This window comes from Heloderma suspectum, chromosome 3, assembly GCF_057233095.1.
Source record: "Heloderma suspectum isolate Gila_16-S chromosome 3, 16-S_ref, whole genome shotgun sequence".
Lineage (NCBI taxonomy): Eukaryota > Metazoa > Chordata > Lepidosauria > Squamata > Helodermatidae > Heloderma > Heloderma suspectum.
Window position 1 is genome coordinate 83,803,386 of NC_139460.1, and position 23,250 is coordinate 83,826,635.

At 44.0% G+C, this 23,250-nt stretch overlaps 1 protein-coding gene across 3 annotated transcripts in view; it reads left to right on the forward strand.

Annotated features, from left to right (window-relative positions):
* USP16 (ubiquitin specific peptidase 16) overlaps positions 1–23,250 on the forward strand; it is a 37,717-nt gene that overhangs the window by 4,985 nt on the left and 9,482 nt on the right. For all 3 annotated transcript variants that reach the window (XR_014789095.1, XM_084843574.1, XM_084843573.1), the window contains exons 3-13: positions 2,881–3,062; positions 4,191–4,294; positions 6,433–6,536; positions 7,234–7,421; positions 8,911–9,006; positions 11,329–11,459; positions 12,813–12,900; positions 15,134–15,212; positions 16,725–16,816; positions 18,330–18,386; positions 19,241–19,414. Coding sequence is in view for 2 of the 3 variants with exons in the window: in XM_084843574.1 (XP_084699700.1) it covers positions 2,881–3,062; positions 4,191–4,294; positions 6,433–6,536; positions 7,234–7,421; positions 8,911–9,006; positions 11,329–11,459; positions 12,813–12,900; positions 15,134–15,212; positions 16,725–16,816; positions 18,330–18,386; positions 19,241–19,414 (1,295 nt within the window). In the remaining variant the exon portion in view is untranslated. The remainder of the gene's footprint in view (positions 1–2,880; positions 3,063–4,190; positions 4,295–6,432; positions 6,537–7,233; positions 7,422–8,910; positions 9,007–11,328; positions 11,460–12,812; positions 12,901–15,133; positions 15,213–16,724; positions 16,817–18,329; positions 18,387–19,240; positions 19,415–23,250) is intronic.

Consider the following 23,250-nt stretch of genomic DNA (forward strand, 5'->3'; position numbering starts at 1 on the left):
AGCGGCCTGTCTGGTGTTGCTGGAGGCGCTCCTTAAGATAGGCTGGGCCGGAACCATATAGGGTTTTAAAGGTCAAAACCAACACTTTGAATTTGGCCCAGAAAACAACTGGTAACCAGTGCAACTCCTTCAGCACTGGAGTGATGTGATCTCGCCGGCGGCTGCCTTTAATCAGGCGAGCCGCCGCGTTCTGTACCAGCTGCAGCTTCCAAACCATCTTCAAGGGTAACCCCACGTAGAGCGCATTACAGTAGTCTAAACGAGAGGAGACCAGGGCATGTACTACCGATGGGAGCAGATGGTCGGGAAGGAAGGGGCGCAGCCGCCGTATCAGATGGAGTTGATACAGCGCTGTCCGGCTCACAGCTGACACCTGAGCCTCCATGGACAGCTGGGAGTCCAAAATGACCCCCAGGCTGCGGACCTGGTCTTTCAAGGGTAGCTGTACCCCATTCAACACCAGGTCAACATCCCCCAGCCTCCTCTTGTCTCCCACCAAAAGTACCTCGGTCTTATCAGGGTTCAGCTTCAGCTTATTCCTCCCCATCCAGCCACTCACCGTCTCCGGACATTTGGACAGGGATTCTATGGCCAACCTTGGTGAAGATTTGAATGAGAGGTAGATCTGCGTGTCATCCGCATATTGATGACACTGCACCCCAAACCTCCTGATGATAGCCCCCAGTGGCTTCACATAGATGTTAAATAGCATCGGGGAGAGGATGGAACCCTGTGGCACCCCACAAGTAAGTGGCCACGGGTCCGAAACCTCCTCTCCCAGTGCTACCCTCTGGTACCTGCCGGAGAGGAAGGACCGGAACCACCGCAATACAGTGTCTCCAATGCCCAACCCCTCCAGGCGGTCCAGGAGGATACCGTGGTCAACGGTATCAAAAGCCACTGAGAGGTCGAGGAGAACAAGGAAGGAGCATTCACCCCTATCCAGAGCCCTCCTCATATCATCCACCAAGGCGACCAAGGCCGTTTCTGTCCCATGCCCAGGCCTGAAGCCCGACTGAAATGGGTCTAGATAATCAGTTTCTTCCAAGTGTGCCTTCAACTGCACCGCCACCACCCGCTCAATCACCTTGCCCAAAAATGGCAGATTTGAGACTGGGCGAAAGTTGTTCAGAACTTGAGGATCCAAGGAGGGCATCTTTAAGAGTGGTCTTATCACTGCCTCCTTGAGGGCTGATGGCATCACTCCCTCCTCAAGGGAGGCGTTCACCACCGCCTTGATCCCCTCACCCAGTCTCTTTCTGCAGCTCATAATGAGCCAAGATGGGCAAGGATCAAGTAAGCAGGTGGTCGGCCTTACAGATGAAAGCACCTTGTCCACTTCATCAGGAGGAAGAAGCTGGAACCAATCCCACAAAACCGGTTTGCCACAGGCCGCCTCTTGCTCCCTAACTGTATCCACAGTGTGCAGAGTAACACACCTAATCTGATCAATTTTATCTGCAAAGTGCCTTGCCAAAGCCTCACAGGAGGCCTTAGAATGCTCCAGTGGTTCCGGAGCCACAGGACCGACCAGGCTCCAGACCACTTGGAACAGCCTCCTGGGGCAGCACTCTGCAGACGCGATGGAGGCAGCATAATATTCCTTTTTTGCTGCCTTCACTGCCACGTGATAGGCTGAAGATACAGCTCTAGCCCGTGTCTGATCGTCTTTGGAGCGAGACTTCCGCCACCGGCGCTCTAGCCGTCTCACCTCCTGTTTCAGAGCTCGTAACTGCGGATTGAACCATGGTGCAGTCCGAGCCCTGTTCAGGGGGAGAGGGCGTTTCGGAGCCACCCGATCTAATGCCCCAGTGATTGCGGCATTCCAGCCACCCACTAGGGTCTCGACCGAGTGGCCGTTGGCATGCCCCAGAGAATCCCCAAGCGCGTTCAGGAATCCATTTGGATCCATAAGACGCCTGGGGCGGACCATTTTAATGGGTCCTCCACCCCTGCGGAGGGGTTGTGGAATCGAGAAGTCCAACGTCACCAGATAGTGATCTGACCATGACAAGGGGGTGGTGGATATACCCCCAACTTCCAGATCACTCCCCGCTTCTCCAGAAACAAACACAAGGTCTAGTGCATGATCGGCTACATGGGTGGGCCCAGTTAGAATATGGTGCAGCTCCCAGGAAGCCATGGTCTCCATGAAGTCCCGAGGTGCTCCTGTGAGCAATGCAATATAGCATTGGTATATGCTAGCACAACATCATTAGCACTACCACTGGGACATAGTTGGATACTCTCCATATAGTTGTACTTATGTTTGTAACCTCATAAAAAGTTAATAATAAAAAAAACAGGACATTGCCATGTGACCTGGGTAGGGAGGGGGTTCCTGTATGACAAAAGTGGCAGTGTTACTGGCTTTAAGTTCATATACTTAAAAAAAAAAATCCAATGCCTTTCTTTAAGGAACACACACACACATTTTAAACAACAAATAATGCAATCTCTTGCTCAAGTGGAAGCATGAGAATTGTTTTAGATCCAACTTATATATAGGACTGTACAGGGTCTGATGGAAGCATTTCTGGAACACCAATAGCAGCTATTTCCATTCTGCTCAGTTCTTTGAATATTATTAAATATAAAGTAATATTGAATATTACTAATATTATTAGTTTTTCACCCCTGTCTCATCCTTCATCCAAGGAGCTGTGTGTGGATTCTGTAGGGCTGTCCTGCTTCATTCTCATAATAGCCCTGTGGGGTAGGTTAGATTGAGAGACAATCTGTCCAAGGCCACCCTGGGAGCTTCTTGGCTGAGCAGAGATTTCAGGCCAGGTATTTCCAGCCCTGCACCGCGTGAGTTCTAAATAATGCCCCTTCACCCACTCTAATTGTGGGTCTCACCTTGTTTAAACTTCCTGATAGAACCTGTGTGCAAACATCTTCGCAAAGGATTGGAACAAGGTCACCTGAAAAAGGTGTTGCAGAATGTGGACTGGAACTCCTGCCAGGATTGCCGGATGTCTGACAGTGGGACACATGAGAAGTCTGAAGAGGAAGCTGATGATAGACCAGCGATATGGTTATGTCTAAAATGTGGCCACAGGGTATCTCTCTTTCCCTATTATAGACATAACAAGTTTGGAAAAAGTGTAACTGATTTGTTTAATTAGTACTTAGTGTTATTCTTAACGATAGTAATTCAGATATTTTAATCTTGCTGTGATATAGTTTGCTGTTTTTATTAAATGTCTGAAACTTCGTACATGGGTATTTAGAAGGCTTTGGATCTGAGCACCATCTGGAGAGCATCTGCTCCTTGTAATATCAGACTACCTTTTCTGTACTGTTGAATGTTAGTATTTTTCCTGCTAGGTTTCAAAAAACCTGTTGGGTTGGATCCAGAGTTCACGTGGGCAGAGTTCTGCTCAAGTTTCACTCCCACTGGCAGAAGCAAGTTTCACAGAGTCCCTCTCAAGTCTCTATACCCCTCAAAAATCTGTTCTGGAGAACTGGGGGACCCTCCAGAACAGTCTGGGAGGCTGAAGGGGGAATTGATGAAATCGCCTGTGCCCTTCTCCAGTCAGACCTTCCAGTAGATCTCAAATCACTCCTATGAACGGAAGAGTGTAACTGGATCCAACCCAATAAATATGGAATTGCTTATGAGATACATTGCAGCTATTTTAAAGTCTCACTTAATATATCTTAATTCAATACGGATGCAATCCTATGGGGATAGGTGGTCGCCTCCGAACTTGGAGGTGACCACCTATCCAATGCAGGGCAGGAGAATCACGATGGGGATTGTTCCCTCCGCGCTTCTCCTGCCCTGCATTTGCGGCTAGACAGCCCATTTCAGCTGTCTAGCCACAGGAAGGCGGAGCGGGGGAGGAGGCTGCCAGACGACACATCGGTTGTGTTGTACCGGCATTTCCGCCTTCTCCGCCCCAGAGCGCCCTATTTTGGCTGCTAGTGCAGCTCGCGGGGCTATTCCATGCTGCCTGCAAGGCAGCGCAGAAGGAGGGGAAGGTCAGTTCTCCAGGAACTGTCCTCAGAGCGCAGGCTCCGAGGTCGGTTCCCAGAAAACCAGATATCGTATGACTGTCCAGCCACTGACTAGCAGCCATAGGATTGCTCCCTAAATATGGTACATTTTGTTTTAACTGAAAAACGTTTTTCACCACATGTGCTTGTTAAGTGTGGTTTAATCCTTGCGGTTGTCAACATTACAGGGCTGTGGCAGAAATTCTGAAGAACAACATGCTTTAAAACATTATGAAACACCAAGATCAGAACCTCACCCTTTGGTTCTCAATCTGGACAACTGGAGCGTGTGGTGGGTTTCTCAGTTTTCCAGTATCAGTTGGAAGGACATGTGGGGGGTTCCCTAAAAGCTATTGGAATGATATTTATGCAGTGTACTTGGTTGTATATAATTTGCTCTCTGTGTCTTGTACAGTGTCCTTTACACCATCTACATAGAAGCTATTACGAAGGCCATTACACCACTGATGCCCACATCACACATGGAGCACAGTACATTAGAAGAAATTAGACATGCTCAGACACCATTGGGATAAATAAGAAATAAGCTGTGCTGCATACCTTGGCCCACTTTATTGATCTAGAACAGCCTTCCCCACCCTGATGCTCTCCAGATGTTTGGACTACAACTCGCAGAATTCCTGACCGTTAGCCATGCTGGCTGGGGCTGATGGGAGTTGAAGTCCAAAATATCTAGGGGGTGCTAGATTGGAGGAGGCTGGTCTAGGACTTGAAGGCAGCTTGTCATCACTGTTTTGTGGATGTCTGCTGCTGCAGTCATGAATTCCAGCTGCAGTGGGACTAACTGAAATGGAACACCTGTTCTGACATATCAACATTCCTACTACATATTGTCACCTACATTCTTGGATTGGGATACTAATGAAAGGTTTTGTATTTAGCCCCAAGTACAAAAATATTCAGATTTTTAATGGCAGTGACATATATTTCGTAAATGTGTTACATATTTTGATAAGCTTCACTTCTTTAATGATTCCTACCCCTGTCTTATCATTGTGCTGTTCTGAAAAATAATGCTATCTTGCACACACAAAAATCTTATACATTAACAATTGAGGATTGCAGTGATAATGCTAGGGCTATTAATCATAGACTGGTTTACTCGGTTAAGAAGAATATGTTAGAAGTAGCTTCCAACAGGCCTGGCCCAAGGTATGTTGCCACTTCAGGTGAGGTGGCGGTGCGGGCCCACCCAGCCTACTCACCCACCTGCTCTTCTTGCTGCCACTGCCTGCACTCCCAGCCACCAGCCATGCTCTCGCATGCCCTCCTCCCTCCCTGCTTGGCTGGCCTCTCCCTTCCTTACTTGGCCAACCAGCTCAGCTAGTCACTCGCTCCTGTCTTGTGCCCCAACTATCGTGAGAGGTCCCGCAAACTCTCACAAGAGGTTGCCCAGGGCCAGCCTCTCATGATAGCTCATAGGAGCCCCGCAGGTGGCTGGGGCACGAGGCAGGAGTGACAGGACAGGCAGGAGCAAGTGGCCAGCCAGGTACCCGAGCAAGTGGGTGGCTGGCCAAGCAGGTAGGTGGGCAGGTGATGGCCGCCCACAGTAGGAAGAAGGCGTGGCCCTCCTGGCAGGAGCAGGGCAGAGAGCAGTGCAATTCACTGCTCTTTCCCGCTTTGCAACCTGATACAGGCGCTTGACCCCACATGATGGTGGGGCCGGCCCTGGCTGCCAATATAGTTGTAGTTACTGGGTTTTAAAAATCAAGCTTAGTTCCCACCCCCTAAAATTACCTAGGATTGCCTATTATACACCATTGTCGCTACTGGAAAAGTGAATCATAGTCAAAGAGTTCTGATAATATTTGGATATCAGAGATCTTGCTTTAAAGAATGATGAAGATGATACCTCTAGCCCAGGGTAGGCGAGCTTTTGGGCCGTGAGCATGTTCCGCAATTTGTCCTGGGCACCAGCAGAAAATGGCTGCCATGGGAGGTGTGGCAAAGGACAAGTAACCTGGCCACAAGACTGAGTACAAGGCTGAGGTGGCGTCTGAGTCCCAACACTCTATACAACTCCTTTGATCCCACAGTGTTCAGCAAAAATAGAACCCTATTTCACAGCAAGCCCAGCTACCAGTAAGAAAAAGTGTTAATATTTTTTTAGATAGGAGGGATAGGACATCTTGGTGGGCACCAGGAAAGATATCCAGAGGCGCATTGGTGCCCGCAGGCACCATGTTGCTTACCCCTGCTCTATCTTTTCTCTTTTTCCTTTTTTTTTTAAAGTTTTGATAATGATAGTTGCATATCAAATGCAAATATACCTTTATCTAAAACTTGCGTGTGTTATGCTGTGCCGCAGTATCATGACACTGGAGTTTGATGATAGCCACACTCTTAACTGAGAGCCTTTAGGTGGCGGCGTTTTTAACTGACCTGCTTTGCTCCTCTTTCTGGAAACAGGTGCTACTCGTGTGATAATGAGGTCCAGTACAATAGTTCTACCCAGTTGGGCCAACTTGTGGGTTATGTTAGAAAGCAAGCTCGTATGAACACCCAGGATACAGGTAAGTTCCTAAAAAATTTACAACAAGCCTACTTATAATGTGTGCTAGTAGTCAGTGAGTGATGGTGGGGAGTGCTTAGAGCTTTAAGTAGTTGCATCCAACTGATGTTAGAAATATGGTTGTTTTTAACTGCCACCTTTGAGATTAGAATAATGCCAAATTTCATCCATACGTTAAATAATGAATAGCCCCTGGGGCTTGGGAAGGAAGAAGCAAAGAGAATGTGGACTACCATATTTTATCGGCATTTAAATTAATTTTGACTAATCTCATATTGAGCTTGAATTTGTAATTATTATAGCCCTGATAATGGATGCCTTGGCAATGACTTTTTTGCCTTTACAAGTTATCTTATTTATTGACCCACCTCTGGGCATTTTTAATATAGTAAAAGTCTCCCAGAACTCTCTCTTACCTTCAACCGGTGATGGGGGGTTTCTGGGGGAAAAAACCCTCCCAGTCTCTCATATGAAGAGGTCAGTTCCAGCATGTGCAGTGGGTAACACACTTGTCCATATGTGTTTTACCTTTTCAGAGAAGAAAGGACAAGTTTAATGGTTTTCTGCTGTTTTTGGTGCCAGCCCTATGTGTGTTTTCATAATAGCTAGTTTTGCCCTAAGTAGTGTTTGCAATTTTGGCACTCCAAAATTGGGCGTTGCACTTTGATTTATAACGCAAAACAATTTGTTTATTTCAGCTTCTAAAGATGAAGAAAACAAGCCATTGGAAAACAAAAAAATAAAAGACCACATAAATGAGGAAGAGAGGGAGAAAAAAGAGAACTTGATCAAAGACGACAAATTTCATTTAAATGGCAATGCTGAAGTGACGGTGAAGGGTCTCAGTAACTTGGGCAATACATGTTTCTTTAATGCTGTTTTGCAGGTATGGTGGAAATTGCTGAGTTTCCCAGATTTTTACTTTGTCTGCCCTTATGTGTATATTGAAGGGTCACCAGGAGTACCACTATTTCCCAGTTTTATTTCTGGGCTAATTTCAAGGGTGGAAGGTCTTGCATCTAAAGCTCTGTGTAGCCTGGGCCCAAGCTACCTGATGAAACACACACTCCTGCATGTGCTTCCCTCATCACTGAGTTCCCTTAGTGGGACTCTGGTGCAGGCGTTGCCTTGTTTGGAGATTACATGGTCTTTGACAAATTATAAAACTTTCTCTGTTGGAGCCCTAAGCTCATAGAATTCATGATTGCGTCATATTTGCCTGATCCAGTTTAGATGAACAATTAAGAATTTCATTTTTAAGCGAATAGTTGGACATGTATTATTTACTCTGGGTTCACACAATGGGGCTTTCTTGCCTCGTCCCCAACACTACAGCCCCCTGTGCCAACCTGCCAATGTTGAACAGCAGCCAACAGACTTTAGTTGGCAATCTATAGGCTTTAGGTTATTGGAGAGAATGAAGAAACATCTGAGAAGGTGTTTTAAGGAGACCTTGGCTTTTACGCAGCTGATGATCCTTTTGGGGAAAGAACAAAATGTGTGTGTGTATATGGAGGAAGAACCTTGGTTATTCGATGGAAGTACCTGATGAAGTATGTAACGGGGTGCTACTGGATGCCTGTAGTTTTGCTTTCTTTGTAGATCTGTTATTTCTTTAAGAAAATACAGTTAGGGCACAATCCTATCCAGATAGGCAGCCGCCTCCGAACTCGGAGGCAACCACCTATCCAGTGCAGGGCAGGAGAAGCACAGAGGGGATCGTTCCCTCCATGCTACTACTGCCCTGCATTTTCGGCTAGATAGCTGATTGCAGCTGTCTAGCTGTGGGAGGGCTGAGCGGGGAAGGAAGCTGCTCTACAACACACTGGATGTGTCATACAGGCATTTCCATCCGCCCCGGAATGCCCCCAGACACTCCCCTTTTCGGCCACTCCGCGCTCCTCTTGCGAGCGCCGAGGATGGGGCTGTTCCGCGCTGCCTCCAAGGCAGCGTGGAAGTGGGGGGAGGTTGGTTCTCCGGGAACCGACCCCGGAGTGCGGGCTCCGAGGTCGGTTCCCGGAAAACAAGATATCCTATGGCCATCTAGCCACAGTCTAGCGGCTGTACGATTGCTCCCTTATTTATTAAAGAATCTAGAATACAGTGCCTTTCATTCCAACATCACTGCATTTGGGTTGTTGGATCTTTGGGTGGGGTTTATTGTTCATTAGCTTTAGGTATTATGTATTTGGATCTTACTACATGTATGACACATATGTATACACTTTGTAATAAAATGTATGTAGGACTTTTGTGTGCATATTAGAGTTCAGTGGTTTACTTATAGTAGTTGTGTGCTTTTTAACATGTGAAAGTTGTTGTTTTTATGCAACTGTTGTCCTCATCTTGTTTTGGTTTTTTGCTTTTTCTTACAGAATTTATCACAGACACCAGTTCTGAGGGAACTGCTGAAGGAAGTTAAAATGCCTGACTCAACCATTACAATTGAGCCACCAGAATTCTCAATAACAGTATGTAGGCTGCTGCTTCGTGGTGCGTTAAGATTTTTAAGAGATGGATTTAATTATCCGAGCAATTTTTTTCCAATAGGTCAATATTGCAATTCTGTAGACTTCAGGCATGTTTCAACACTGTCAGCTTCACCTTGTTTGCAACTTTGTTGCGATGTTTCCCCAATTGCATCTTCTCCTTTTCCAGTTTCCACAGTGCTTAAAATCCCAGCTTATCATTGCTATAGCCTGTTTCCACTGAACTCTCATCGAGTTCCACTGTTTAGAGTTCCACTGAACTCTAATTATTTTCTTGATGGCTGGGTGGAGTCTGAGTGGAGTGTGGGTTGGGTCTGATTACCTCATCAGTATTCCCGCCTCCTCGGCCATATTTCCAGGACAAAGGAAGGAGACTCTAATGGAGGAGTTTGGGATTTTTAAAAAGGAATCAGCTTTGCTCTGAAGAGAGGCTTTCCCCCTCTCCCCCCCCTTTCTCCTTTCCCCTGAAAGTCCAGATGCACCTGCATTTCAGGAGCACGCCTCATTGAGCACAATGGAAGTTACTTCTGAGTAGACATATATATGCTTGCACTGGGAAAGGGTGGGGGGAGAATACAAAAAGGGAAAGTAGCCCCGATTTTAACCCAGAGGACCGCATTGACCACAATGGGAGTTACTTCTGACAAGACAGGAATGGGTTTGTTGTGGGAAAGAGAGCAAAACCAGCTCCCATTTTAATGCACAGGATCTATATGGAAGCTATGAATGAGTTACATCCTAAGACAATGGGCCAAAGCCTTGAGAGATTGTGCTTAATCGCATTTAAGGAATTGGGCTTAAAAGTGTGCCATTTCAGTTGAGGGGGATCTCTGTAAGTACTGGTGTGGGCATTCAGAGGGCAACCCTCACTCAGCACAGTGGGAGTTACTTCTGAGGAGACAGTAATGGGTTTGTTGTGGGACAGATAGTAGTAAACACAAAGATGGAATCCAGCCCCCACTGTAACCCGCAGGATAGCTATAATGAAGCTGCAGAGTACTTTCTTCCTAAGGCAATTCATCAGCGCCTCGCTTGGTCGCTTAAACGCATTTAAGGAATTGGGGTTTAATGTGTGCCATTTCAATTGAGGGTGAATCGCAGCCTAATCCACTGCAATGGGAGTTACTTCTGAGGAGACACTAATGGGTTTGTTGTGGGAAAGAGACCGAAATCAGCCCTCATTTTAACGAATAGGATCTCTATATAGAAGATGTGAATGAGTTACGTTCTAAGGCAATGGTCTCGAAGCCTCGAGATCGCGCTTAATTGCATTTAAGGAATTGGGCTTTGATATGTGCTGTGTCAATTGAAGGGCTTCTCTGTTATTTCTTGGTCATTGAGAGGGCAAGCCTCATTCAGCACAGTGGGAGAAAACACTCCTTGACTGGGGTCATGGGCTGTGTTCTAGTGCTTATTTTCAATGATGTTTTAAAAGTTGGTCCCTCAGCATCCTGCTCCAAAACAGCAATGAAACTTCTGGAAAACAGGAAGGGGAGGGGTTGGGTCACTGAGGTCAGAGCAACACACCCACCGGGCTACATGCTCCATGGGCAGGACTGTGATACCGGACCCAGTGCGATTGTGGAAACAGGTCAGTAATGGAGCTGTGGTAAGCTGGAGAAGTCAGACTATAAGCAGTCTCAGAAGAAGCAGTTTTTCAGCGTTAAAATGCGGGGCTGGTGCTGAATGGCCACGACGTCATGGAAGCACGAAGACCTCACCGCGCAGCCAGGTTGGAGTACATTGCTGGTGAAAACACAGTCTTAGTCTCTGAATCAGGATTGTAATCAGGTCACAGTGATTTATACAATGGCTGGTTCAGAAGTAATGCTAAACTATGATTAATATTACATGAACAATCCTTGGGCATGTGCACTCCTCATCCCTTCTCCTTGGGCATGGCCACAAGGAGGGCAGAAACTTTTGCACCATTTTTAACCAACCACAGTTAATATTCTGTCCAAACCTGGATGAACTGTGGCTCATCTTAACTGTGGTTTAGGGAGAAAAACAAATTCCATAAAGCATGGTTTGAAGTTTGCTCATTTCCCTAAACCATAGTTAAGATTAACCACAGCTTATCCCCTGAACCTCATCAGAAGGTTTTCTAGGGGGCAAAAGTGGCTGCAGTGTAGAATGTCCTTTTGTGAGTACTTCATTGGATAGAGTCCATTTCATTTAGAAAAATATATATGTAGTTTGCTTAGGAGAGTAGAGTTATTTGTGTGTGTCTCTGCAGATGAGTTGTCAGATTGCTGCTTAAAATATATATGTTGTTCGTGTTTTCTTTATGTGGCATTTTAGGAACCTCTGGTAGTTATTCTGGATCAGCCGAGACCCCTTACATTAGCAATGTGTCAGTTTCTGACAGAAATGCAAGAGACAAAAAAAGGAACAGTGACCCCTAAAGAACTCTTCTCTCAGGTCTGTAAAAAGTAAGTATCTTCCCATGTAATAACATTAGTGCCAAAAACCTACTTAAATACCACATATTACACGTACTGGTTGGTTTATAGTGAAATTGGATTACTGTTAAGATATCTTCCATCATCTACATCATGAGACGTTAGCATTGTTTTATCAGTGCTTGAAGCTGAAAACATCAGTACAGATCACTTGAACGCATAGGGCCAGTTCAGACACAATCATCTCTGCTTAGTAAACCATGCTCACATGTGCTGGTTTTGACACTTCTATCATAATTTATTTAAACCACAATTTCCCATTATTTCTGAACTGTAAATCTGTGGTTTTAATGTTGGTTTGCTCAACAGGATATGACATCAGGGTATGATTTCTTAAGCAGAGATCATTACATCTGAACAAGCCCACACAGAAATACTTTAATACCGATTAAAAGGTGTAGTGTACTATGCAGTTGTTGGTGCTACTTATTCCAGGAGTGGGTAAAACAAGCTCTTTTAAAATGTATTTCCCCCTTTTGACATGACTCCTTAAATTCCACATCAGCTTCTCACATGCTCGTTACATGAATTGGGGACATCTGCCTATTGGAAAACACATTCCATAATGGTCATGCACTAAATCTGTTTAAACTGGGCGCGGCTGTACCTTTCAAACTTGGGCTACAAGGTTTAATAGATTAATTTACCGATTCATCAACTCAAACTTCATTTAATGGGTATCGTTTTGAATCAGCAAGAGGAAATTGTAATTGATGGAACTGAGTTAAGGGCACATCTATTTATTCTGAAAGCTATTTTTAGGCTAGGTATTGGTTGTGATAGAAAAAGAAAATGTGGTAGTTATAGGTATCTTGCAATTTCAATATTTCATGGACATTTTATCAAGGTTTTGATAATTTGCCAATGTATTTAAATTTGGTCATCTGCTTTTTAATTGAACAACCAAAAATTATTTAATTGTTACCAATTCCTCTATACATTTTAGTATTCAAACATCAGGCATGTTATACAATGTGCAATATGCAATCCTATACACAATTACCGGGGAATAAGTCTGGCATTTCTAAGAGGAAGATTGTAAATCTCTTAAGAAAACCATGTGTCTGATCTTCTGAAGACTATCAAAATTATACAGGGAACACTAAAATGAAATACTTGCAACATTTCTAGGATGCTTGTTATAACTTCCTAGAACAGGTTTTTTAAGCCCTGGAGATCTGTTAAAGTGATGTGAAACTTTGCTTTTCCCTACCAAATTTCTTTTGTCCATTGTCTAAATGTTTCTACAGAAAATACACCTTCTAGGAACACAGGTTTGTATATACTTTAAACTGTATCCATGTAACTTTGTTTTTTAAATAGAGCTATAAGGTTTAAAGGCTATCAGCAACAGGACAGCCAGGAGCTGCTTCGTTATTTACTAGATGGGATGCGAACTGAAGAAGTCCAAGTAGGTATTTAGTACGGAATGAATACTGTGACTGCAGCCTGGAACTCCAGATCCTCTTTTGTGCATACATAGCATTGAGGAGAGTGAGGCAGTTCATTGGGGAGTTCATCCAGCAAAACCTAGTCATGAACTGATGTGGCAAATCTTCCATAATTGCACCACCTTATCCCCGCTGTACAGTTAGGAAATTCAATAATTAGATCCCTCTAAGAGTTTTCTGGATTAAATTATGGGTTTCCAAAAGCTAATGCAACCAAGCGTGGCCTCTTAGCGTGAGTGTAATTAAACTCATCTTATTTTTTAGGCTTCCCAGATCGAAGACAGAAATGCCAAGCAATTTGCAATTGATGATTGGCTCTTTACTAATAAGAAAGGAATCCAGAAAATAGGTGCTAGGTTTTGCACTTTGAGCGTCTTGGGGTCAGTAATAAGATAGGCACTCTGTCAATGCCCGTATTAGATTTACAATAGCTTAGTACACATAAAATTGCAAATAGCCTAATAAAACATTTAGGCTGATAGTAAAACCAGGAATGCCATCGGATAAGGAGGGAACTTCTCAAATTGTAAATACAAGAGATGTTTTGTATTTGAAAACGCACAAGACAGGATGGAGTCAGAGAAATAATTCTTAAGTCAAATTCACATCTGTAACATGTCATGGGATTCTGGAATGTTTTATATGTATGTTATATGTGTCAATCTTATTAAGAAGTTTGGATTTCAGACATAGGTGATTTTGGAATAGAAATGTATCCTTAGGAATGTATTTTAATGATATATAAATGAAGTATAAATAAGCTAGATACATAGCCTCCAGAACGATATAAAGAAGATTCTGAACACACAATACTGGGAACTATCCTTTGGATCAGCTACTCCCAATGCGTTGCTTGTAGACAAGCCTCATAGGCGTCATCACTGATACTGATATTCTTTTTGCTCTACTCAAAGCCTTGATTTAAGATGATGTTGAATGTATAATGTGTTTGAATCTATGCAAATATAAGCTTTTTATTTAGTATTGTTATGCTTATATTTTGATAGGAAAGAAATACACAGATCCAGTATGAGAGAGTGATTTCTGGAAAATAAAAAACTTGTATATTCTATATCTAGAGTGAAGAATTTAATCTTACTCTCAGATGGCATCTTTGTTGCACGAGGGATCTGAATATGTTGAGTCAAACAGGGAGCCTAAAGTTGTCTACATACTGATAACATATTTTGAGAGAACTTCTGAACAAGGGCATAAGCCAAACTGAGTCCTCTTGAAAGCAATGGATGGTATTTAGGCTGCAGTCCTATGCGCACTTACTGGGGAGTAAGTTTATGCTTACTGGGGAGTAATTCTCAGTAAACTTGTAAAGAATTGGGCTGTCACAACTTTTTTCCTATTAATTTTATTGAATTGAACTTCAGCATATACAAAAAAACCAGTACCAGAAATAAGAAAAAGATACTTCTCTGAATACAATAGAGAGTATTTCCCCCACACCTCTCAGGAACAAGTAATATGAGCTGTCCAACCACATTGTATAGTCACAGCTAACTTAACTAGCAGTCACAGCTAACTTAAGTAAAATAGATTTTAATGAAGCTTCATTACAACTAACATTGGGATTCTGTCCCATATACATAGTGGAGCTCCTGTGTGCTAACCAGAAATATTGGTCATATTTATATTAATGGGTTGTATCTAATTGTTGTCACTCCACTGATGGAAGGCTCTTGGATCCGGCAGAGACTTCTGTCAGCAGTAATTTGCAGTAATTTGCACTCCAACAGGAATGGAGGCAATTTGCAGTAATTTCACCCTTCTCCCTGCAACCCCCTGTGCCCCCCCATTTGTTCTGGAGAGTTGGGGGACTTTTCAGAACATCATGGGGAGTTGCACTAGGGGCTGTTGGAGGAGGGGGAATTGCCAAAATCACTTCCCCATTTTACTGTTGGACGTTTCCACTGGACCAAAGAGCCTTCTGGCAGTGGAGGGACACCAACTGGACACAACCTGGTATACGTACATGTGAGTGAGAGGGAGAGAGAAAAAGAAATATAAACATGCACAAGTATTCTACATTAAGCACCATGTGTTCACAAATAGGAGTAACATAGCCTATAGTATAATAATCTGTGGAACAGCATTTCTGTTTAACTGTTATGATGGTTGCTGAACTTTAAAAACCCCAATTACCTACCTTTGTAAAACATTTAAAATTATACTTGCTTCTAGCGGACTTGTGCTGGAATTCTTAAGGCACTGAATAATTCTATTGACAAAGAAAGTGAAGAGCTAAAAAAGAAAATCAAAGGTAACTGCTTCTAATCCATTCATTATCTTGGGCATTCTTTGGAAAGACACCATGCAAATATTGTCTGGGATCCAGGGAGCTGTGTATGGAACAAATGCATTTTCCTACTTTCCCCCAGAAAAGCCACTCTTGAGGGTCAGGGGACAGAGCATAGGGGGATGCATCTGTGGGTTTAATTAAACTTCTGCCCCATGTGCACATTGAAGTGCCTTCCACACAGGCAAATTCCGAGTTTAATAAATAACCAAAAGTTGCTTTAAGAACTATTTGTATTTCTTTAGATCAGGGGTGCAAATTTGGGTGTAGGGCTGGATGATCACCCATCCAGCCCTCCGCAGTCCATATAATGTCAGGTGTTCCATGGCCCAAGTGCCACGTGGATCTTCCACCCAGTGCTTGGACCAGGGACCATGCCTTGCTGTCTGTGGGCTTTCCCGATTAGGGAAGCCCAATGTGCAGCGAAGCCCCGTGCACAGAAAAGCCAAGTCCTTACCCCTTCTCCAATGGCAGCGCTATGGGGATTAGGTCACCCCTTCTCCAGTGGCATTGCTATGGGGATCTACCCCATCTTTGCATGCCCCACCTCCTTCTCACAATGGGGGAAGGAGGCAGTGCTGACAGAGGAGAGCAGCTGAGTCCCCTGCACTTCTCTGCTGGAGGAGCAAAAGGGATTTAGCCGCTTCGCCTGCCTCACTTCCTTCTCCCATTACCGGAAGGAGGCAGGGTGAGCTAAGTAGAAGGGGACTTGGCCACATGTGGGGGGAGCAGCCACTTTCCCCGGCACAGGAGAGGCCCAACACCTGCCGCCCCCAGCCCTCTCTTGCTGTCTCTGATCAGACATAACCGTGGGGGCTCTGCTGTTGGAGTGTGCCAGCAGGGGAATCCCTGGTGTTATCTCGGATCAGAGATAGCGGCAGGGTGAGGGGATTCCTCCAGGGAGCCTAAGCCTTGCCCCCTGGAGGAACCCCAAGATACTTTGTGGGCCAGATTGGGGACCCCACAGGCCAGAGGTTCTGCACCCTTGCTTTAGATAGTCTCCTGATAACATCTGTAGTTCTGTTAGTTTACATTCAGCTAGCACAGATATAGAATTATGCTTTTCTTACCCCAGCAATGCTTCCCTGTGTTTGGCCCACGCAGTACACTTCTCTGTAGTTTATCTGATTCGATCTCTGAATGACATGGATTTGTGTGCCCCAAATTTGGGGGGGCTTCGCCATTTTGGCCTCATGTCTTCACAGGAAATGCTTGTGCTTAAGTTGTGGAAAAGTCAACAGTGCAAAAGAAGTGAAAAATCTGTCTTGTGTCATTTTGTTTCAGCAGGCAGCATTGCTCTTATGAAACTCCAGTTGCTTGCCAATTCTGTTTTGTTTAGTGAGATTGGATTCAGAAAGTAATCTTGAAAGCAGTGAAAAGTTGATTAAAATCAGAAGTATTTGTATAATGCAGTGTAGCATCACAATAAATAACCACTTATTTATTGCTTTATTAATACATTGTCTGGCATTTCAGAGTATGAAAAGAGAAAGGCAATGCAAAGCTTTGTGGACCGGATTTTTGGTGGAGAATTAACAAGCACGATCATGTGTGAAGAGTGCCAAACTGTAAGTGCCTTTCCTTGCGATGTAGTTCATAAAATTCTGTTTGGTGGCAAGGAGAGTGACACAGGCTTGCATATAATGTCAGCAAAATGTGGGTTAATTAATCAGTTGTTAGGTTAACTTTGGGTTGTTTAACCCACGATCAACCCGTAGTGTTCGGATTCAAACGGTTGACTCAGGCAGTATTTTGCAAAGGAGATGGTGGACACATCCTGGATCAATATGTGAGCCAGAATGCAGTTATGCTTTGCTATTCCCTCCTCTCAGAACTTCATGATGAAAAATTGTGATGCAATTCTCCAAACACACAATGCATAGAAACATGCATATATTGGGGGAGTCTATACATACACATGCAAAGATTACTGGGAAAATGTACAAAAAAGCATGAATGAAAAATACTTGCAAAATTGTGCATATGAGGCAAAAATGTGTACAAAAATGCATATATTTGACAACTGCACACAAAAATGCATTGGGACTCTTTCAAAAAGTCCCAAACCAATGAGGAAACAGGATGGGTTTGAGGACTAGAAAAATAAGAAACTGAGAGAAACCAACATTGATAGATTTTGTCCATCCCTGATGATGGATAATATGCCCAATTCCTTTAATCCCACCCAAACACACACACTAAAATAGAAAGAAAACAAATATTTGGGTATTTGATCCCTCATTCAATTACTGTTGAGAAATGGCATACTTGTCTACCTTCTGGTAAAAGCAAGTGGAAGCTTATTAATTAATTCCCCACTCTAATACAAAGCAAGTTAAGTATCCTAAAGCAAATTGTTTACAATTAGCTATGCTGTAAGATAGTCTCGATTAATTTGTGCTTCCAGATGGTTCTGGAAGCTTCTCAGGTGGTTCAGGAAAATAGAGAACCAGTGTGGTGGTTGGAGTGTTAGACGGGGATTCTGAAGATCCAGGTTCTAGTCCCCACTCAGCCATGAAGCTCACTGGGTGACTTTGGGATAGTCTGACTCAGCCTAACTTACCTCACAGGGTTGTTGAGGATAAAATGGAGAAGAGGAGGAATATGTAAGATGCCTTAGGTTCCTTGCAAGAAGAAAAATGGCGGGATATAAATGTAATAATAAATAAAATAGATATGCAGTCTTTGGGATGCTAAGTCTTCCAAAGGTCTTCTAACCAATTACCTAGGGAGGTAGTGGGCTCTCCCACACTGGAAGCATTCAAGATAAGGCTGGACAGCCATCTGTCAGGGATGCTCTGACTTGGATTCCTGCATTGAGCAGGGGGTTGGACTTGATGGTCTTGTAGGCCCCTTCCAACCCTACTATTCTATGATTCTATGAACTAAGGAGTGCTTTTATACTATCCTCTGCACAATGTTCCAAGTTCCTGTGGACTACACACATGCTCAGTTTTCCAGAAACTATGAGTTCTGCTTGTTTTTCAGTAAATTTGATTTCATATGTCCTGATTTCAAGATCTAATGTCTGTTCTAAAGTCAGGCAATTTTTCTAATAATAGGTTAAAATGTTTATTTCAGGTTTCTTTAGTGCACGAGTCGTTCCTTGATTTGTCACTCCCTGTTTTAAATGATCAGGTAAGCACAGAGGAATCTGCTTTTGTTTTTAGCTTGTAAAATCGAGGCTTTATTATCAAGATCCTGAAGTGGGGCAGTGGGGAGGAGGAATGAAAATACATTCCCCCTAAAATAATCAAACATAATAGTAACTAATAAGAGTGCTTCTTTTGTCACCCCTCTGTGAGCAGTCTTTATTGGAAGGAAGGCATGATGATAAATACTAAGTTTGATATCTGACGTTTTACAAAGAAAAGTGTAATTTCATTGGCTGGGATCCAAAGGACTCTGCACATGTGAGCGGATGGGTTGCTGTCTTTTCTTCTTCCAGCAGAAATGCCTTGTGCCTCAAGGAATGTGGGAGTCCTCAGCCTTCAGGTGTGGTTTTCCAGGGGAGCGGGGAAACACTGGGCTTGCAGTAGGAGAGAGAATTCTCAAAATCAGGCATTTGGTTGTACAAATGTATGTGTATCGTGCCATTGCTCACATGCTGTGGGTGCTTTCTCCCATGCCCCCCGCATATATAGAATTCCTAAAAGGCTAATGGAGTAAACCAGTCCTCCACAGTAAAACAGCAGGACATGCTGGTTTCTCCTGCTTCCTTTGTGCAGTTAATCCAGTGGTTAACTTCACAAAAAGATTTCTGTGCGATTGCTTATGAAGGAAACCCTTTGTTTTAGGGTTTGAACAACGCCAAGCAGATGGAAAGAAAATTCCACTTCCCTGCAAATTATTGTGAATAATATCAGAATCCAGTTGAATATTTGCTTTTTCTTGTTTTTCTTCTACATTCGTTTGATATGCCAGTCTGAAACCTATAATGTAGTGGGAGTGTCTTCCCATCCCTTATCTAAGCTGTTCATATATTTTTTAAGGCCGGTAAGAAAAAAACAAATGAAAAAAATGTTAAAAAGATACAGGAAAAAAAGATAGAAAATGATGAAGACAACATGGACAATGACTCTTATTCAATGGAGAGAGAGGAGACTCCTGGTACAAGTAAGCACCTCCAGAAAAAGGCAAAGAAAATGGCAAAGAAGCAAGCAAAGGTTAATAACGTAGAAAAGTATAAAGCAATTCAGTACACTTGTTTTTTAAACATGAGTGGGTGACTCTCTGATTGACTGGGGTGTTTTTAAGTAGATTGAAGAATTGCTACTAGTGCTGTGGTGAATTTTGTAAGGTTCGGTTTTTATGCAAAGTTCTCAGGGAGGTGGGGGAGAGATAAGCGGTCTCCAAAAAATGTCCTCCACTCTTAAGCAGTTCTCCACTCCTGTTTACATCTGTTGCTTCTCTGATGCCCTGCTGCTTCTACACATGTTTTACTTTACTTGAAAGGGCTTCTTGATTGCAGAATCAGGGATCCCAAACAATCAGAAATCACTTAATGTACATGATGATGTCATCGTGCAAAGTAGCCACACAACTTAGGGCAAACATAGTCCTCTCAATGTTCTCGCTTGACTGAAGGGAAAGAAGAGCATATGTATTTCTGTTGCCTCGGCATTACAGCCAGTTCTCCATCTTAACACGACCAAGTGGTTTTATTGCCCAGCAGCACTGCATGACAAGATTTCCATCTGTCCTGTGCCCATCTTTTGGCACAAATTCTGGTAAGCTAACACAAAACACCAGAAACAGTTAGAACTTTTATTGGTAGCAAAATCAGGTTACATAGATGAGCTTTGTAGCTCTCACGGCAAAAAGTAATGGTTACAACTCTCCAGAACTCGTATGTTGTTGTTCAGTCGTTCAGTCGTGTCCGACTCTTCGTGACCCCGTGGACCATAGCACGCCAGGCCTTCCTGTCCTGCGCTCTCTCCCGGAGCGTGCTGAAGTTCATATTCATTGCATCGGTGATGCTATCTAGCCATCTCATCCTCTGCCGTCCCCTTCTCCTTTTGCCTTCAGTCTTTCCCAGCATCAGGGTCTTTTCCAGAGAGTTTTCTCTTCGCATTAGGTGGCCAAAATATTTCAGCTTCAGCTTCAGTCTCTGTCCTTCCAATGAGCACTCAGAGTTGATTTCCTTTAGGATTGACTGATTGGACCTCCTTGCAGTCCAGGGGACTCGTAAGAGTCTTCTCCAGCACCCCAGTTGGAAAGCATCAATTCTTCGGCGCTCAGCCTTCCTTATAGTCCAGCTCTCACAGCCATACATTACTACTGGGAAAACCATAGCTTTGATTAGATGGACCTTTGTCGGCAAGGTGATGTCTCTGCTTCTTACTATGCTGTCTAGGTTTGCCATAGCTTTTCTCCCAAGGAGCAAGCGTCTTTTAATTTCATGGCTACAGTCACCGTCTGCGGTGATCTTGGAGCCCAAGAAAGTAAAATCACTGTCACTGCTCCCATTTCTTCCCCTTCTATATGCCAGGAAGTGATAGGGCCAGATGCCATGATATTAGTTTTTTTCATGTTGAGTTTCAAACCAGCTTTTGCACTCTCCTCTTTCACCCTCAACAAGAGGCTCTTTAGATCCTCTTCGCTTTCTGCCATTAGGGTGGTATCGTCTGCATATCGGAGGTTGTTGATAATTCTCCCAGCAATCTTAATTCCGACCTCTGATTCATCCAGCCTGGCGTTTCTCATGATGTACTCTGCATATAAGTTAAATAAGCAGGGTGACAATATGCAGCCTTGTCATACTCCTTTCCCAATTTTGAACCAATCGGTTGTTCCATGTCTGGTTCTTACTGTTGCTTCTTGACCCTCATACAGGTTTCTCAGGAGACAGGTAAGATGGTCTGGTACTCCCATCACTTTAAGAATTTGCCACAGTTTGTTGTGATCCACACAATCAAAGGCTTTAGCGTAGTCAATGAAGCAGAAATAGACGTTTTTCTGGAATTCTCTTGCTTTCTCCATGATGCAGCGAATGTTGGCGATTTGATCTCTAGTTCCTCTGCCTCTTCGAAACCTAGCTTGTACTTCCGGTAGTTCTCGGTTCGCATACTGCTGAAGCCTAGCTTGTAGGATTTTGAGCATCACCTTGCTGGCATGTGAAATGAGCGCAATTGTGCGGTAGTTTGAACACTCTTTGGCGTTGCCCTTCTTTGGAATTGGAATGTAAACTGACCTTTTCCAGTCTTGCGGACATTGTTGAGTGTTCCAAATTTGTTGGCATATTGAATGCAGCACTTTAACAGCATCATGTTTTAGGATTTTAAATAGCTCAGCTGGAATACTGTCATCTCCGCTAGCTTTGTTGTTAGTAATGCTTCCTAAGGCCCACTTGACTTCACTCTCGAGGATGTCTGGCTCAAGTTCAGTGACCGCACTATCATGGCTATCAGGGACATTCAGATCTTTTCAGATCTTAATCCAGATTCCAGAAATCGTATAGCTGATGATAATAAACTATAGGCTCATTACTTAGTTCCAAGAACAGTCAAAAGCTAATAACTATACCCATGTCAGAGATCAATACAACTTGGTTTCCCTGTTGCAATCTCTGCGGTGCAGAATACAGGGCATGGGGCTCAAATAATTCCTGGCGTAAGCCATCCCAGACAATCAAAGACAAGGGTTCTAGGAAAATACCAATGTAAATCTACACACACATAGAGATTTAGTCCAACCTTGAAAACTTGGTACCTCCCTGCTACATGGGTCAACACCTATCAAATCCAAGAGTCAAAGCATAGATTCAAAAGTAAGTACAAAGAAAACCCACACATTCAGAGATTTCGACAACCATAGCTTCCACTTTGGTACCTCCACGCTACACAGGTCAAGGCTTAGAAAAATCAAGGAGTCATGATCAGTCCAAGCCAGCAGGCACTCTGGGCTAGCAATCCATAACAAACAAGAATTCAGGATCTATGAAAAGTATAGCAATACCTTCCACGGCAGGTTCTTAATGATTCACAGATCAAACAGACAATTCAGGTGAAACACACTGAAGTCCAGTTGAGAAGTGTTTCTCACTGCTCGGACGGAGGAAAGTCCCAAACCTGAAGGGACAGTAAAAGATGAAGATTAATGATGACATTTGCAACAAAGTCTCCCAGCCTGGGTACTGGCTTAAAAGCAAGGGTGGGGCTGCAACAATGCACCTCCTAGCTGTCAAGTGCTCCTTGGCGGCCTCTTTCAGTTTAATCCAGTAGCCAAGTCCAGACACAGACAAAGGGATTCTTTTCAAAGCTTTATTCCTCTTTTACAACTTAACGACTCTACAGTTAGCAACTAGCTATGAGCCGCAGAGTACCTATGCCCTAAGTGGGAACAGTTGGTCCCCGTTTGAAGGAGAATCACTGACAGACCCTAAACTTATGGGCTAGGGAGAATCCCTCCCCTTTTTCCTTGGATCCTCTGGGCGCAACCGTTGTTTGCGCGCCAACCGGGCACTACGCCTCCTTTCTGCGCCCTCCATTTGGCGCCGCTCCCTGAGTCAGCATCGCGCGTCCAGTACGTCTTCTTCCCGCGCTCTCTCACTCCTGGGACTGCTATCTATGCTAGGAATGCCGGTGGGAGGAATCTCTGCCAGCTGTTGGCCCTGGGAAGGATGAGTGCGCTCCTCTCCCAGGAGTGACTGCTCTTCCTCACAATCAGAACTACTCTGGGATTCCATGGGCTCAGTGTCCACCCTGACATCAGCTATCTAATTGACAGGGGATTTTAGCCCATAAACAAGTTCTTTGCCAAACAGGACGTTTCTGTTCTGCCCTCTTAACCTGATGTATCAGCCTGTGTGACACCTCTGAAACCACCCACCCCTGCTGCTCATTTCTCATGGAGAGGCGGTTAGCTATCTTAACTATAGGCATGACGTTCAAGGTTGACGGCTGGACAGGAGATACTCCCTCCCCCGTGCATTCCTCTGAGAAAACTGACAGAGATAAGCTCATGTTTATGGGGCTGATTAGGCCTAAACCACCCTTGCCAT